The following is a 17,718-nucleotide window of genomic DNA, read 5'->3' on the forward strand; positions in this document are numbered from 1 at the left end:
TGCTGAGGGCATATATTGGGTGACTACGTCTCTTTCTTTTTGACCATGTCCCTTTTTTGTGGCATACGCCTGCAGTAGTGCGCAATCCCTTTATTTCACGAGCGTGGTGGAGGGGGGTGAGTTCCACCACCTCTCTAGGACCACTTGAAGCACTGAATCTAACAAAGTAATGAGGAAAGTAAATCAGATGCTTGGTTGCATAGGGAGAGGAATCAGAAGCAGAAAGAAAGACGTAATGCCACTGTTCAATTCTGGAGGCCATATCTTAATACATTGAAACTCTACATCAGGAATGGGGAACCTTCGGCCCTCCAGCTGTTGATGAACTACACATCCCATCATGCCCTGCAACAGTTTTAGCATGGCCAAATAGCTAATCTGTAGCAAGGCATGCTGGTATGTGTAGTTCAACAGCAGCTGGAGGGCCAAATGTTCCCCACTCCTGCTCTACATAGAAGGGCAACTAAAATGGTGCATGGCCTACATCACAAAACTTACCTGGAAAGAATAAAATATATTACCATGTATAGTTTGGAGCAGAGAAGGGAAAGGGTGGTCATGATAGAAACCTTCAAATATATCAATGGTTTTAACAAGGTACAAGAGGGAGACATTTTTCAAAGGAAGAAAAGTATTAGAACACGAGGACATGCGCTGAAACTGAAGGAAGGTAGTTTCAAGGGAAACTTGAGGAAAAAGTACTTCACAGAAAGGGAAGTGGACAAGTGGAATAACCTCCCAGCAGAAGTGGTAGAGGCTAAGTCAGTAGAGCAATTTAAACATGTATAAGATAGACATAAGGATTTTCTTACAAAGAAATAAGAATGAAATAGGGTTTGAGGGTTTAAATATGATTAAAAAAGGGGCAGAATAGATGGGCCAAATGGTTCTTATCTGCTGTCAAAATCGATGTTTCTATGATCAGTGTCCATTAAAAAGACAGTGTTGGAGATTTTATGGCTTTATAATGTACATGTCAAAGTTTTGTCAAACCAGATTTTATTTTTCCATAGAGTTATTTGTTTGGTTAGTGAATGTACAGCCCAGTGTAACCACGAGCAAGCACTCATCTTCATATTTCAAGTAGTGTAGTTTATGTACTCTTTCTACATTTTGTATGTTTTACTCTATTTGGCAGTAAATTATTGTACAGTTTGCTCTGTATGCCTGTGTCCTCTCTCCACCATCTGTAGAGTGTTCTGTAATAATAATAATAACACAGTGAAATGCTATACAGGTTGAGTATCCCTTATCCAAAATGCTTGGGACCAGAGGTATTTTGGATATCGGATTTTTCCGTATTTTGGAATAATTGCATACCATAATGAGATATCATGGTGATGGGACCTAAATCTAAGCACAAAATGCATTTATGTTACATATACACCTTATACACACAGCCAGAAGGTAATTTTAGCCAATATTTTTTATAACTTTGTGCATTAAACAAAGTGTGTCTATATTCACACAATTCATTTATGTTTCATATATACCTTATACACACACAGCCTGAAGGTCATTTAATACAGTATTATTAATAACTTTGTGTATTAAACAAAGTTTGTGTACATTGAGCCATCAAAATACTAAGGTTTCACTATCTCAGTCTCACTCAAAAAAGTCCGTATTTCGGAATATTCCGTATTTCGGAATATTTGGATATGGGATACTCAACCTGTAGTAGGTTCTCCATGGCATGCAGGCAGATGTATCCTAATTCTGCTTCTGTTTCAAAAGAACTAAGAATAAGAATTCTGGTGTCATGTTCAGGATATAAAAAGATACATTTGTTAAACCTGACTGACTGAGAAGGAATAAAAGTGTCACTTAAAACATGTCAATTTTTTTTTTTTTTTGTTACTGGCAGATTAAAATAGAGCTTCCCACACAGCTTCACGAAAAACACCATTTGTTGTTCACATTTTACCATGTCAGCTGTGATACTTCAAGCAAGGGAGGTACAAAGAAGAGGGATGTCATAGAAAGCCAAGGTTTGCCTATATTGTTATGTACAGTACATACTAATTGCTTAAAAGTTTATTATATTTGCAAAGTTGTTACTTTTTCAAGACCTTGTTATGGGACTAAATCTGTAGTGCATAATTCCAGTATGCATCCAGTAATTTTTTAGTGCCACAATTGAATGTTGAAGTTAACAAGTAATCCAAGCCAATGGCAGTTTTTCATATCAAACTATACTTTACAAGTGCATTCTCCAACTTTTATACTAGTTCTGGTATTATCTTGATCACTATAATTAAATTGACGGCTCGGTGTGAGATTTCTCTCTCTCTCTCTCTCTCTCTCTCTCTCTCTCTCTCTCTCTCTCCCTCTCTCTCTCTCTCTATATATATATATATATATATCCAAATATGCACTCTCCTTATGAAAAATCCAATTTGTGGGGTGCATCCTAAAAGGCCTCAGCGTAAGAACTGTGGCTGTCCATAACACAATAAAGAAATGTGGCAATCTCCAATGTTATCAGAAAAAAAGGCATTACATTATTGTCACCACCCAGTGTAAAACATTAGCAGTATCAGCACGTCTCATGTTAAATTGTATGTTGTGGTCTCATGTAAGCAATAGTACATTACTGGAATATATATATACATACATACATACATACATACTGTAAATACATTCACACACACCCATCAGCCATAACATTAAAATCACTGACAGGTGAAGTTAAAAACATTAATTATCTTGTTACAATGGCACCTGTCAAGTGGTAGGCAGCAAGTGAACACTCGGTTCTTGAAGTTGATGTGATGGAAACATGATGAGAAAGTGTGATGGCTAGACAACGGGGTCAGAGCATTTCCAAATTGGCATGTTTTGTAGTGGGGTTTTTTCTGTATGCAGTGGTAAGTACCTACTAAAAGTGGTCCAATTAGTGAACTGGCGACAGGGTCGATGACACCCAAAACTCATTGATGCATATGGGGAGAGTAGGCTAGCTCCTCTGGTCTTTTTCCACATAAAAGCTACTGGAACACCTTTTGCTGATATAATAAATGCTGGTTATTGTATTATAGGGGACAAAATATAAAATGCATTACTACTTACTCAAAATGGGGCAGTGTGGCACCAGACCAGTTAGAGTGCCTAATCTGACCCCTGTCCACCACTGAAAGTGCCTACAATGAGCACTTGAGCATCAGACCTGGTCCGTGGATCAATGGAAGAAGATGCCCCGGTCTGAGGAATCACGGTTTCTTTTACATTGGGAACGACTGGATGTGTGTGTGCTGTTTACCTGGAGAAGAGATGGCATCAGGATGCACTATGGGAAGAATGCAAGCAGTGTGATGCTCTGGGCAGTGGTATGCTGGGAAAAATTTGGTGCTGGCATTCATGTGGATGTTACTTTTGACAGCACCTACCTAAACATTGTTGCAGACCTAATTCATTCCTCCAAGGCAACAGTATTTCCCTGATGGCAGTGGCTTCTTTCAGCAGGATAATGCTCCCTGCCACACAGCAAAAATTGTTCAGGAAAACTTTGAGGTACATGACAGAGTTTAAGGCAGGGGTGGGGAACCTCCGGCCCGCCGTTTGGTCCGGCCCACCAGCTTGTGTCATTGAGACACGCTGCCGCTCAGTCCGGCGGCAGCGTGTCTCAGCTGTCAGAACAGGGAGACGGAGGAGAGCGCGGCTGTCGAGTGGGAGCGGGGGCGTGTAGTACTTCAAACCAGCCGCCGGTCCGTGAGCCAATCAGAGCTCGCGGACCGGCAGCCAATCAGGAGCCGCGGACCGCGAGCTCTGATTGGCTCTCGGACCGGCGGCTGGTTTGAAGTACTACACGCCGCCGCTCCCCCACACGACAGCCGCGCTCTCCTCCGTGTCCCACGGTAAGCAGCACGGAGGGGAGGGGGGAGGGCATCTGTATACCTGGCACTGTGGGGGCATTTGTATACCTGGCACTGTGAGGGGCATTTGTATACCTGGCACTGTGAGGGGCATTTGTATACCTGGCACTGTGAGGGGCATTTGTATACCTGGCACTGTGGGGGCATTTGTATACCTGGCACTGTGGGGGCATTTGTATACCTGGCACTGTGGGGACATTTGTATACCTGGCACTGTGGGGACATTTGTATACCTGGCACTGTGGGGACATTTGTATACCTGGCACTGTGGGGACATTTGTATACCTGGCACTGTGAGGGGCATTTGTATAGCTGGCACTGTGGGGACATTTGTATACCTGGCACTGTGAGGGGCATTTGTATACCTGGCACTGTGAGGGGCATTTGTATACCTGGCACTGTGAGGGGCATTTGTATACCTGGCACTGTGAGGGGCATTTGTATACCTGGCACTGTGAGGGGCATTTGTATACCTGGCACTGTGGGGGCATCTGTATAGCTGGCACTGTGGGGACATTTGTATACCTGGCACTGTGCAGGGCATTTGTATACCTGGCACTGTGAGGGGCATTTGTATGCCTGGCACTGTGGGGGCATCTGTATAGCTGGCACTGTGGGGACATTTGTATAGCTGGCACTGTGGGGACATTTGTATAGCTGGCACTGTGGGGACATTTGTATAGCTGGCACTGTGGAGACATTTGTATACCTGGCACTGTGAGGGGCATTTGTATACCTGGCACTGTGGGGGCATTTGTATACCTGGCACTGTGGGGGCAATTGTGGATCTGGCACCGCACTATTGGGGGCATATGTGTATCACGTCCCATTTTAACTGGCCACACCCATTTTTTTGGCGCGTCAGTACCTCTAAGGGGCAGACCTACTTGGGGGCAGGGTAATTTTTAAGTTGAGAATTTTTGTATGGCCCCCGAAGGATTTTATAAATATCCAAATGGCCCTCGGTAGAAAAAAGGTTCCCCACCCCTGGTTTAAGGTGTTGGCCTCAAAGTTCCCAGAATCTCAATCCGCTCGATCATTGGTGGTTTGTGGCAGAAGTCATGGAGGCCCCACCTTGCAACTTACAGGACTTAAAGGATCTGCTGCTAATGTCTTGGTGCCAGATACCACAGGACACCTGCAAAGTTCTTATGGAGTCTATGCCTTGACAGCTCTGAGTTGTTTTGTTGGCTTAAGGGAACCTACACAATATCAGGCAGGTGTTTTAATGTTGTGACTGATGGGTTGTATATATTATATACTCAGTGGACACAGTTTTAGGTACACCTGCTTGTTACTGAAATTATCCAGTCAGCCCATCGTGTCTGCTACTCAGCATGCAAGAGTACAGTTGATATTTAGACCAAATATTAGATATGGGAAAATATATAATGTAAGTGACCATGACTGTGGACTGATTCTTGGTGCCAGATGGTGTTTCAGTATCTCAGAAACTATTGGATTATCACAGACATCAGTCTCTCAAGTTTACATGGCATGCAATGCAAAGACATCCAGTGGACAGGCATTCAGTGGGTGAAAACGTCTTGGTAGTAAGGGATGACGGGGGAGAATGGCCATACTGAAGCAAGCTGCCAGGAGCTGACAAATAACTACGCCTTACAACAGTAGTATGCAGAAGAACATCCCTGAATATATGCAGCATCTTGAACCTTGAAGTAAAATGACTGCTGCAGCAGAAGACCGCACACACATTTCTGCTACTACATACGGATGATACTTTCAGAATTTGGTATAAACTTGGAGCCATTTTTTCGTGTGTTAATGACTGTGGTGGGGATTTTACAGTTGTGGGGATTTATTTTGCATACATCAGGCCGTGTAATACTAATTTGTTTTAAATGTCACAGTCTACCTATGGTTGTCCCTTTATGGCCATCTTTCAATAGCAACTTTCAGGAGTATAATTCATCAGGTTACAAAGCACACATCATTTTAAGCTACTTCTATGTCATGACAAAGAGTGCAGTGTACTTAATTGGGTTTTGTAGTCACGAAGACACAAAGCACCTTTGGGATGTGGTGGAATGGGTGATTGACAGTATGACTGTGCTGCTGACAAATCTGCTGTTGCTGTGTGATACTATCATGTCAACATGAATGAGGGTCAGTCTCTAAGGAATGTTTCCAACAGCATGTTGAATACTTGCCATGAAAAATTGAGTTTATGCTGAGGGCAAAAGCTGATCCTGCCCTGTACTAGAAAGCAGAACCTAATAAGAGTTCTGTGCTGATCATTTCTTATGTTTTCCCCACGAGATACTGTAACCTCAGCCAGCTCTAAGCAGGCACATGACAGAAATGAGTGGCAGGAGACTTAGCAGACTCTTCCTCAGGGTCATTTGATTTCTATACAATTCTTACTTTGTATGTTGGTGGAGGTCCATTTTCAATAAAGAATATAGGTCATATCTCCAAGGACCAGTATAATGTTATAAATTGATGAATCTCTACAGTGACAAAAATGTTCTGTGTCCTAAATAACACCATGGGACTGAATGCATGCATTTCTATTTCCTTGAAAGTGGGGCAGCTCTAAAACAGCCAATGTTACATAAGATTATATTCCTGTGAGAAATATATTTAATTTGACTACAAGTATCGGATCATCAGCCTGAATAAGATCTGCAAATTACTGCCCTGATTGTTTTTATTCTGTAGTGTGGGTAGAATTCGTTCTGCTGACATTGAGAAGCATGTAAACAGGGATGCTGGGAATGGTATTTGTAAGCAAGGCATGTGAATGTGTTTTTCTTACATACAGTTGGCTATGCCTGGCTGCCCTTACTGAAGGATGGTCGAGTGGTCACCAATGAGCAGAACATTCCAGTGTCTGCAAACCTTCCTGCAGGCTACCTAGGATACCAGGAACTTGGGATGGGCAAGGTATTAAGCATCTCTACTGATACGGAATCCTGTGCCATATGAACAGATAGTGAAGCATTGTGATTTATGTGTTATAGCAAAGATTACATCTTTAGTTCACTAAGGGGTATATTCAATTCCTGTCGGATTTCCCGACAGGTCGAAAAAAATGCACACTTCAACGTTTTTTAGGGCGAATTTCGATTCACCCTATTCAATGTAAATGCCCTTTTATCCGACTTATCGGAAATGCAGACACTGTTGAAAAACAGGTGGATCGTTGAATTTGCCGCTAATCCATCTGTTTTGTCGAATTTGCGAGAGTTTTCGCCCATATTTTGCCTAGTTTTCACCCATGCTAATTCGACTTTAAAAAGAGCCGGATTGGCATGGCGGAAAATGGGACAAAAGTCGGCAAAAACTCCCGCAAATTGAATAATGAATTGTCGGTTCCTCCCCGTCGGAGAGTATCCAACAGGACTTTGAATATACCCCTATGGGGGGTATGCAATTAGTTCCCATCATTTCGGAGCTAATGAATTCGCCCCACATGAGTATTCAATTAGGGCCATTCTCGCCCATTTTGAAGGCATTTTCGCCAACACCTTTTTTTATTAAGTGAAAAGGTGTTGGCGAAAAATGCCTCAAAATCGGCAAAAATGGCCTGCATTTTCGACGGAAAACAAGTGGATTCGCAGATCGACATGTTTTCCGCCCCTGCCACATTTTTCACCTAGGCGAAAATCCGGCCCTGCTATTGCATAGGACGAATCTCCATTCACACTAAAAATAGCGAAAAAGCACAGTTTTTTCACCTAGGCGAAAAAATGGAGCTAATTGCCTACCCCCCTATATCTATTGTGTCTATATTACCATCTAGGTGCTCTGTCACTCAAGGTGCATGTTCCCCCTTTATAGCACTTGCATGAAAAGTCCCCCCCCCCCCCTTCCACATTCATGTTGCTATAGTTTTTTTATATTTATTACTAGTTGTATTTTATTTTCCTACCAGCATTCTGGGCCAGAAATAAAGTGGGTGGATGGAGGCAAGCCACTGTTAAAGATCACTACGCATCTGGTGTCCACTGTTTATGCACAGGTAATTTTATTCATTGCTATGTACTTCTCTGTGGTCATTTTGCAAGGAAAACTATTGTATATGCCAATGATTCATTTGTTATTTTACCTTGTCTAAACAAGCAATTAACTTGCTCTAGTTTTTTTTATTGCTGCATTAATAAATGCAGGTGTGCAGAATACAGTTGCCTGTGTAGAATGACTTACAAAGACATTTTATTGAGTATCTACTGTAGCGATGGTTTTTATATTGAATGCTAGAGAAGAAATGCGATTTATAATGAAATGATGATTAACATCATATCTATTTTTTCCCTATAGGATCAACACTTGCACAACTTCTTTCAGTATTGCCAGAAAACGGAATCTGGCGCACAGGCCTTAGGCAGTGACCTTGTCAAGTATTTAAAGGTAAATATAACCAAGACACCTTGGAATTACATGCTCTGAAGAATAAATCATTGTATCTTTAGGGGGCTGACACACTAACAGAAAGAAAAATCCTTGACTATTCACTATAAATAGATCTATGTAAGATGAAGAGACACGGGTCAAATTATCAAATTTGTCAACCTGTTAAATATAATTTATTTTCTTGGTAATATGAAATTATTTTAGTTTGCAGTTTATTAAATGGGACGATGGTCCAATAAGAGCCCATCCTTGGAAGAGTAAATAGTGGAGTGATCGCTTCTGTGTTGCTGCGTTGTTCGGGACCTGCTTGCCAGTGCTGTAAGCTTTTCAGAGCTTAGTAAATAGGGCATTTTTGCAGTGCCCATAGAAAGCTGCAGTGACTTAATTTCAGAGCAGAAATAGGTTCCCCAATGATAAAAAGCCCTGGAGCTTTAATCACTTTCTCCTAGAAAAACATAAATTTTTGGAGTATTGACTGCAAAATGTATTTCATAAATAGTCCCCACAGTGACGTTACAAATGCACACTACAGCTGAGCAGATATAATCTGTCAATGTAGTAAAAAAACACAGGGGGGTTTTATCAGTCTTTAACTGCTGTGGTGTTTGTGCCCACTGTATTTATCACTTTAATTAGTTGCAGTAGTCTCCACAGTACATGATTTCTTCCACTGGGACTGAACCTGGAGGGCCATGAATGCTTGGCAGAATGCCCACACCAGCATGTCACCTTCTAGAGTGGGGTACAAAATGTTGGCACGTGACTTAACATTTTTCTACTGTTTAAGCCTAACCTGAATCTTAATCGCAGCCTAACCCTAACCATATAATGTCGACAATGTGTCCATGTCAACATTGTGATGTCCACTGTCATATCCTGTCTGGTGACATAATGACTACGTACCTTCTTCTCAACTCCTCTGGGCTTAGCAGGTCCCCTGCCATTTGAAATTGTTGACCAATATTTACAGTTTAGGGACCCCAGTACTGATTGTCAGTGTCTCAGAAGACCAGAGGTACTTTAGTTGTGCTGTTCAAAGTTATTGCTGACTGGATGCTGCACTGGCATGCATTACTTTCCCCCCAAATACGGACAGAAGTTTGTGCTATGTTTTTAGAGAATTACATTTAATAGTGGAGACACCTTCATATCTATTGAGGGGGCTTGGAAGAAGCAGTGTAATTCTCTGTACCCCCTATGAAGGGACCTGACACTATGACAGGGGATCCCTGCAGTCCTATTACAGTATTCAATGAATAAGGACAGACAGAAGCTATGGGTTGTGGGTCTGTATCCCTTCCCTGTATCAGACCAGCAATGATGATGCATTGGTTAGGTAGTGAATCAATGTAGGTAGTAAGAGAGGGATAAAAAACTAGAATGCTAATTATATGCTACTGTTTTGGGGGGGAAGGGGGGGGGGGGGGTTATGGATCAGCGTATTAGAAACGATTATCTTTTGCTTAAGCCTATGAGTGTATATTAACTTACCTTATGAACTGGTGCCACTGGCTGGCTGCTGCTCTCAATGACACTGATTTCAGCTTGGAGACACACCAGCCATCAGCACACTTTACCTCCGGTCAGGTCAGTGGAAAGCTGGCAGCATACCGATACCGATGTGAGATAGGTGCAGGGGAGGTGGGTCCCCAAAGTCTCCAAGCCCCATAGCAACTTCCCCACAAATTCATTGGTCGGTGCCTGATTTGTGATATGGAACAAACTTTGGCAGAAATATGGCAGTCATTACTGAGTAACCTCTTAATGGCTGAATATGCAGGAATGTCATTTGTATTATGCATCATTCAAACTTGTGCACGTTGTGTTGGATTCCCTTTTCCTTACTTTTTATTTAAATGTACTTCATGTGTTCTCACTGACACCGGGATCTCCATGTTTCTTCCCTCAGAGTCTCCATGCGATGGAAGGACATGTGATGATTGCCTTTCTGCCCACCATACTCAACCAAATGTTCAGAGTCCTCACAAGGGCTACGCAGGAGGAAGTGGCTGTCAATGTGACACGGTAGATCCAAGTCCTCCTCATACTGTCCAGTCTGTGTTGTACATAGAAGTTGGGAGTATTGGTGTACCAATGTGCACAGTTTGCTTGGAATTAGAATTCATGTATGTGAAATTGTACAGATAGGTTTATGTGATTACACACCACTGTTTCTGATGTGTGAGCATCTAGAACACAATGTAAATCTGTATGACAATTATAAAAGCAGTTGTTGTTTTTACACATTTACAGTGTAGAAGGAGGTGCCAACCCCCTTGCAGAGAACCAATTCATCTGTATTACAGGGTTTCAATTAATAAGACAGATGGCTTAGTGAGTTACTCACACACTGCCCTAAAAGGTTTTTTTGTTTGTTTTTATGGACATATCATGTTTTTTTCTCTTACTAGTAAATGCCATCCTAAATATAACTTTAATACTGTATGCTGCTAACATCAACAGTGTGTATTAAAGGAGGCTGCTGTTTCTAGTTCAACCAATACACGTTTGTTTGTTGTTAGATGTACAGTACTAGTCTTATACCTGTTGCCTATACCGGTTGCTATAGCGGCGGGGGGCGAAGCCGGAGGCAGCGCTAGGAGATGAGCTCATCTCTGCGCCGCCTCTCCCTATTGTTGTGAACGACTCCCGAGTCGCATCGACCCGGGACCCCGTTCAAGCTGCCACTGACCCAGTATTCAACCCGGGAATAACACTGCTTTACTGGAAATATGCTGGGTCAATACCGGCTTATTTGTGCGGTGTGAAAGGGGTATTACATATATCACTAGTGCTAACCTTGTTTTATATTTTCTAGGGTCATTATCCATGTTGTTTCTCAGTGCCATGAAGAGGGTCTGGAGAGCTTCCTGAGGTCATATGTTAAGGTATGTTAAATACTAGTGGTCTTTGTTTAACAACTATGTATATTCTTCTCTACATCTACTCCAAGCTACATGGTCTACCTTTGTTGCAGCTCTTCTCAGTGATATCCAGACTCTGTAAAGTGCCCCCAACCCTCGCCAGAACCCCAAAGGCTTTTAAATGCAGCTATTTTTTCAAATAAGTCCATCCAATCCGTTAAGCTAACAAATTCTAAATGATGAAAGATGGGTGTAGGTGGAAGGACCAACCACAAGTTTGGGGCTTGTGATTGGTCCACCCACTCACACAACCCAGGTATCAGTCAGGGCTGTAAACCTCTGGAATAACTGCAAGCTGAGGGAAAGGCACTGCAGGAAAAACAAATCCTAGTTTGTAGCACTTCTATTAGGTTATTGAGCTTGAGGACAGGGACATGACCCTGTTTATTATCTACTGTTTATTCCATAGGTCAAAATCATACTGCCAATGTTACGCTTCACACTGACTAACGTCTTAAAAGGGGTGCATGTAAATGTATATATTCCATTGTCCTAATGCAGAGCGTGATGTGTGGCCATGTGTATATTGAATGAATCGGTCAGTCCATATTACTTGCTTGTTTAATGAATCAGGAGTAGTGAGAAAGCTGTTAAAGTTTAACAGCTTCTGCAGATATTTTTGGTTCGTTCTCTGTGGTATGTTGTGTACTGTGCGGTCTCTGGATTTATACTTGATAAAAAATTTCCTGCACACCTGTGATATTCATTGAGGAGTGTTGGTATATGAGGACACGATATGGGCCCTGACACATTGCTTTCAAGATGACACTCTGGTTTGTTATTCTTTCTGTGAATTCATCCCTTACATGGGTCCAAGTTCAATGGTAGCCATAGACTCCAGCTGTCTAATAAGCTTCCGGTTACTTGGACAACTTAGAATACACTGTTTTCTTCTGCTGTAGAACAGTAAAGGTGGAACTGTCTTCATTACCAAGTCTGCATATAACAACTCACTGTATTTCAAATGTGCTTTCATTTATTTGTAAGACTACTTTATAGACACCTATGGCTACATATGGATAATAATTCTTCCCAGCATTGTGTCTATGGAGAATATAGAATTATACCATGTATATGTGCCAATATGGAGGGACAGTTGAAGTTTCCATCTTTGCCTTTGTTGTAAAAACATTGCCTTGATGATTATAGTTTGATATATAGTGTATTTTATTATTCATACATTTTATTATTTGTTAGTATGTCTACAAGGCAGAGCCATACATCACATCAGAATACAAGACTGTACATGAAGAGCTGGGCAAATCCATGACTGCTATCCTCAAACCTTCTGCTGACTTTCTAACTAGTAACAAGCTTCTCAAGGTACATCTAAGCTGCATGTCTTTCATTATTGATTAAAAATTCAAATTCATTATGACACAATTTGCAATGTGTGTATATACATGCATTAATCATTTTGTTTATTCACAGTATTCTTGGTTTTTCTTTGAAGTCTTAATTAAGTCAATGGCCCAGCATCTCGTTGAGAATTCAAAAGTAAAGGTATGTACAGTATTGTCACAAAAGGCTATCAGCGGCCCATCCACCGCCCTTGGATGGGGGGGGGGACAGCCTCGGGCTTCACCCCTGGACCTTGGGTGGCTGGAGGGGGGGGACCCCTTGATTTAAGGGGTCCCTACTCCTCCAGGGTACCCCGGCCAGGGGTGACTAGTTGGGGATTTAATGACACGGCCGCAGGGACCTATATAAAAGTGTCCCCCGGCTGTGGCATTATCTCTCTGACTAGTGGAGCCCGGTGCTGGTGGAAAAAATACGGGGGACCCCTACGTCTTTTGTCCCCCGTATTTTTTGCACCAGGACCAGGCGCAGAGCCCGGTGCTGGTTGTTAAAATATGGGGGAACCCATGTCAATTTTCCCTCCGTATTTTTACAACCAGGACCGGCTCAAAGAGCACGAGGCTGGTTATGCTTAGGAGGGGGGACCCCACGCATTTTTTTTCAGGATTTATTGAACACTTTCAACACCCCTTCCAACTGAAAAACATGCACTGATCTCTCCATATTATTGTAGTTTCGTAAAAAAAAATATATATATATTATTTAAAAAAATCGATTAAATAATACTTGTGGCTCCTAAATATACAAACCAAGTAGATAATCCCTTCAAATATAAATAGATATGCTATTAGCAATCAAAAAAGCACCAAAAAATACATGTTTTTTAAAAAAAAATTATTAGATCACGACAGAAAAATGAGGCGGAATGAAATTGACGAAATGACTGTCGAAAAGCACTGTTGTCGAATCGACATTCTTCAATTGAATATACTTTTGTCGAAAAGCCGCATTTTAACATTGCAGACATGTCGAATTGAAAAAATGTCGAATTGAAAAAAGTCGAAAATGAAACGGCATGTTTTTTGTCGAAAAGTACTGTATTGAATTGTCGAATCAAATTCGACAGGTTTTTTGTGTCGAAAATGACCCGTTTTTCGGCAATTCGACCGCAATTGAATATACCCCTTAGTGTTGTTAACCTCGTGTATGTGTTTAATATAGTCTGGGTTTAAATGATAAGTCCTTGGTCCTTGGGCTGTATATTGAATTAAAAGTGGGTAAGCTATGGCAATATATATTGCAGCATACTCTTAGAACTGCTTAGCAGTTTGCGCTTTTCTTTTTTTCGGAGAGGGCTAATAATAATGCCACACAATTGTTCCTTTGGGATCTGGGTGGTAATTATATATAAAAACTAGGAAGCCACAATTAAGGTGAAAATTAGATGGTTTGTCACCACAAAATACTACCCTGCAAGAAGATATCCGTTTCCAAAAATGAGTCATCCTGTTGTTCAGGTTTGTTTTTATTTCACTCTGGAAGCCTTTCTAGAGAGAACCCCAGAAAGTTCCAAATTGCATAAGATTAGATGCCAGGTGTAATTACATTTTGCTGTTGGTGGTTTTGGTCACATCTTGTCAATTCACAATTAAACCTCGTAAGTAAAACTTTATATAACTTGAAATTCCCCCTTAGTTTACATCAGCTTTAGTTATGTTACTTCCATAAACTCTATTACCTTTGTAGGATTAATAAAGCTACTCCTGTTGTAACTAGGATTATTTTACAGTGACGTAATTATAAGAATGTGTTTAAGCTTGTGTTAATTTATAACAGAAGCTCAGTGACAAAGATGGAAGAGTAGCAAATGGTCAGCAGTACTTTCCCAAATATTGCTCATCTCTCCCCACATAATGAGGCAGAGGTATGGAAATAGCCATGTGTATGCCGTAGAAAGCAAACTGTACAAGATTTGTGGCACGTTGATGTATCGAAATGGATCATTATAAAAAATCAGTCTGTGTTTAGAACATTTGCCTATGTCCTTGAAACAAAACTATTACTGATCCTACCAGAGTTATTCACACATCATTTAATGTTTGCATCTCTAGCTACTTAGAAACCAAAGATTCCCTGCTTCTTTCCACCACGCTGTGGAAACCTTGGTTAACATGCTTATGCCGCATATTACACAGAAATACAAGGACAATCCAGAGGCTTCCAGGAATGCTAATCAAAGCCTTGCCTTCTTCATAAAGGTAACAAGACGTACAATATTGTGGCCTGGATCATTTTGATGATTATTTAACATATTAAAATGTAAAATTGTTATTTTATGAACCTAATCTGTAATAAAATGGCATGTCTCACAGTTTGCTGTACTTAGTCTTATTCCAGTTGCAATTGCATAATAACCAGTGATAATAGCTACCTTGCAATGTACAAATTATAAGCTCACATAAAAATTGTTCATGCTTGGTGGATATGTTTTACAGAGGTGCTTCACTTTCATGGATCGGGGTTTTGTTTTTAAGCAAATTAACAACTACATGAGTTTCTTTGCACCAGGAGATCCAAAGGTAAAAGTGCATTGCTTGCTTAAGAGATATAATAATGTAGTCTGTCTTCTAGTATGTTTTGCTTTTTCACCACGGCTCTGCTCTATGATTTGTTATGTTTGGTTTCTAGACGCTGTTTGAGTTCAAGTTTGAGTTTCTAAGAGTTGTCTGCAATCATGAGCACTACATCCCGTTGAACTTGCCAATGCCTTTTGGAAAAGGCAGGATCCAAAGATATCAAGGTATTTATTATTGTTGAAATCTTGTATGACTGCGGGCAATGCTTTGACCACTGAAAATGTTACACCTTTGCAACCTTTATTGTTAATATTTTTATCCTTTTGTTTGTATGTATGGTGCCACAGTGGTTTAGCAGTGCCTAGCAGAGCACATAAACACATGAGCACACAAGAAAACAATGAATTACATTATAAGACGAAGCAAAGCAAGTTCATGATTTATAAACATAGTTGCATCAGTGGTCATAGCACTTGAATAAGCAGCAAGGTGGCCAGTGGCGGAAGTTCGTCCCAGTTGCCCGGAGGCAAGATAAATATTGGTGCCCCCCCCCCCCCCCTATTTCCTATATTAAGATAAATTAATGTATGCGTGCGTGTGTGTGTGTGTGTGTGGAGTGTTCTGAAAAGAATGTATATACTGTATTTATACATTTAATTGTCTTATTTTCTCTGACGTCCTAAGTGGATGCTGGGACTCCGTAAGGACCATGGGGATTAGCGGCTCCGCAGGAGACTGGGCACAACTAAAGAAAGCTTTAGGACTACCTGGTGTGCACTGGCTCCTCCCACTATGACCCTCCTCCAGACCTCTGTTAGATTCTTGTGCCCGGCTGAGCTGGATGCACACTAGGGGCTCTCCTGAGCTCCTAGAAAGAAAATAAGAATTTACTTACCGATAATTCTATTTCTCATAGTCCGTAGTGGATGCTGGGGACTCCGTAAGGACCATGGGGAATAGCGGCTCCGCAGGAGACTGGGCACATCTAAAGAAAGCTTTAGGACTATCTGGTGTGCACTGGCTCCTCCCCCTATGACCCTCCTCCAAGCCTCAGTTAGGATACTGTGCCCGGACGAGCGTACACAATAAGGAAGGATTTTGAATCCCGGGTAAGACTCATACCAGCCACACCAATCACACCGTATAACCTGTGATCTGAACCCAGTTAACAGCATGATAACAGAGGAGCCTCTGAAAGATGGCTCACAACAATAATAACCCGATTTTTGTAACAATAACTATGTACAAGTATTGCAGACAATCCGCACTTGGGATGGGCGCCCAGCATCCACTACGGACTATGAGAAATAGAATTATCGGTAAGTAAATTCTTATTTTCTCTAACGTCCTAAGTGGATGCTGGGGACTCCGTAAGGACCATGGGGATTATACCAAAGCTCCCAAACGGGCGGGAGAGTGCGGATGACTCTGCAGCACCAAATGAGAGAACTCCAGGTCCTCCTCAGTCAGGATATCAATTTTGTAGAATTTTACCAACGTATTTGCTCCTGACCAAGTAGCTGCTCGGCAAAGTTGTAAAGCCGAGACCCCTCGGGCAGCCGCCCAAGATGAGCCCACCTTCCTTGTGGAGTGGGCATTTACAGATTTTTGGCTGTGGCAGGCCTGCCACAGAATGTGCAAGCTGAATTGTACTACAAATCCAACGAGCAATAGTCTGCTTAGAAGCAGGAGCACCCAGCTTGTTGGGTGCATACAGGATAAACAGCGAGGCAGATTTCCTGACTCCAGCCGTCCTGGAAACATATATTTTCAGGGCACTGACAACGTCTAGCAACTTGGAGGCCTCCAAGTCCCTAGTAGCCGCAGGCACCACAAATAGGTTGGTTCAGGTGAAACGCTGAAAACCACCTTGGGGAGAAACTGAGGACGAGTCCTCAATTCCGCCCTGTCCGAATGGAAAATCAGATAAGGGCTTTTTCAGGATAAAGCCGCCAATTCTGACACGCGCCTGGCCCAGGCCAGGGCCAACAGCATGAACACTTTTCATGTGAGATATTTTAACTCCACAGATTTAAGTGGTTCAAACCAATGTGACTTTTGGAACCCAAAACTACATTGAGATCCCAAAGTGCCACTGGAGGCACAAAAGGAGGCTGTATATGCAGTACCCCTTTTACAAACGTCTGAACTTCAGGGACTGAAGCTAGTTCTTTTTTGGAAGAAAATTGACAGGGCCAAAATTTGAACCTTAATGGACCCCAATTTCAGGCCCATAGACACTCCTGTTTGCAGGAAATGTAGGAATCGACCCAGTTGAATTTCCTCCGTCGGGCCTTACTGGCCTCGCACCACGCAACATATTTTCGCCAATTGCGGTGATAATGTTTTTGCGGTTACATCCTTCCTGGCTTTGATCAGGATAGGGATGACTTCATCCGGAATGCCTTTTTTCCTTCAGGATCCGGCGTTCAACCGCCATGCCGTCAAACGCAGCCGCGGTAAGTCTTGGAACAGACAGGGTCCTTGCTGGAGCAGGTCCCTTCTTAGAGGTAGAGGCCACGGATCCTCCGTGAGCATCTCTTGAAGTTCCGGTTACCAAGTCCTTCTTGGCCAATCCGGAACCACGAATATAGTGTTTACTCCTCTCCATCTTATCAATCTCAGTACCTTGGGTATGAGAGGCAGAGGAGGGAACACATACCCTGA

General features: G+C 42.0%; 1 protein-coding gene across 14 annotated transcripts in view; it reads left to right on the forward strand.

Annotated features, from left to right (window-relative positions):
• The window catches only part of DOCK9 (dedicator of cytokinesis 9), a 513,264-nt gene that overhangs the window by 295,058 nt on the left and 200,488 nt on the right, over nucleotides 1–17,718 (forward strand). For all 14 annotated transcript variants that reach the window (XM_063953262.1, XM_063953265.1, XM_063953272.1 and 11 more), the window contains exons 20-30: nucleotides 1,868–1,991; nucleotides 6,661–6,782; nucleotides 7,774–7,860; nucleotides 8,160–8,249; nucleotides 10,162–10,277; nucleotides 11,071–11,140; nucleotides 12,374–12,499; nucleotides 12,608–12,679; nucleotides 14,587–14,733; nucleotides 14,971–15,054; nucleotides 15,164–15,275. In XM_063953262.1, the coding sequence (XP_063809332.1) occupies nucleotides 1,868–1,991; nucleotides 6,661–6,782; nucleotides 7,774–7,860; nucleotides 8,160–8,249; nucleotides 10,162–10,277; nucleotides 11,071–11,140; nucleotides 12,374–12,499; nucleotides 12,608–12,679; nucleotides 14,587–14,733; nucleotides 14,971–15,054; nucleotides 15,164–15,275 (1,150 nt within the window). The remainder of the gene's footprint in view (nucleotides 1–1,867; nucleotides 1,992–6,660; nucleotides 6,783–7,773; nucleotides 7,861–8,159; nucleotides 8,250–10,161; nucleotides 10,278–11,070; nucleotides 11,141–12,373; nucleotides 12,500–12,607; nucleotides 12,680–14,586; nucleotides 14,734–14,970; nucleotides 15,055–15,163; nucleotides 15,276–17,718) is intronic.

The sequence above is a fragment of the Pseudophryne corroboree genome, chromosome 2 (genome assembly GCF_028390025.1).
Source record: "Pseudophryne corroboree isolate aPseCor3 chromosome 2, aPseCor3.hap2, whole genome shotgun sequence".
NCBI lineage: Eukaryota > Metazoa > Chordata > Amphibia > Anura > Myobatrachidae > Pseudophryne > Pseudophryne corroboree.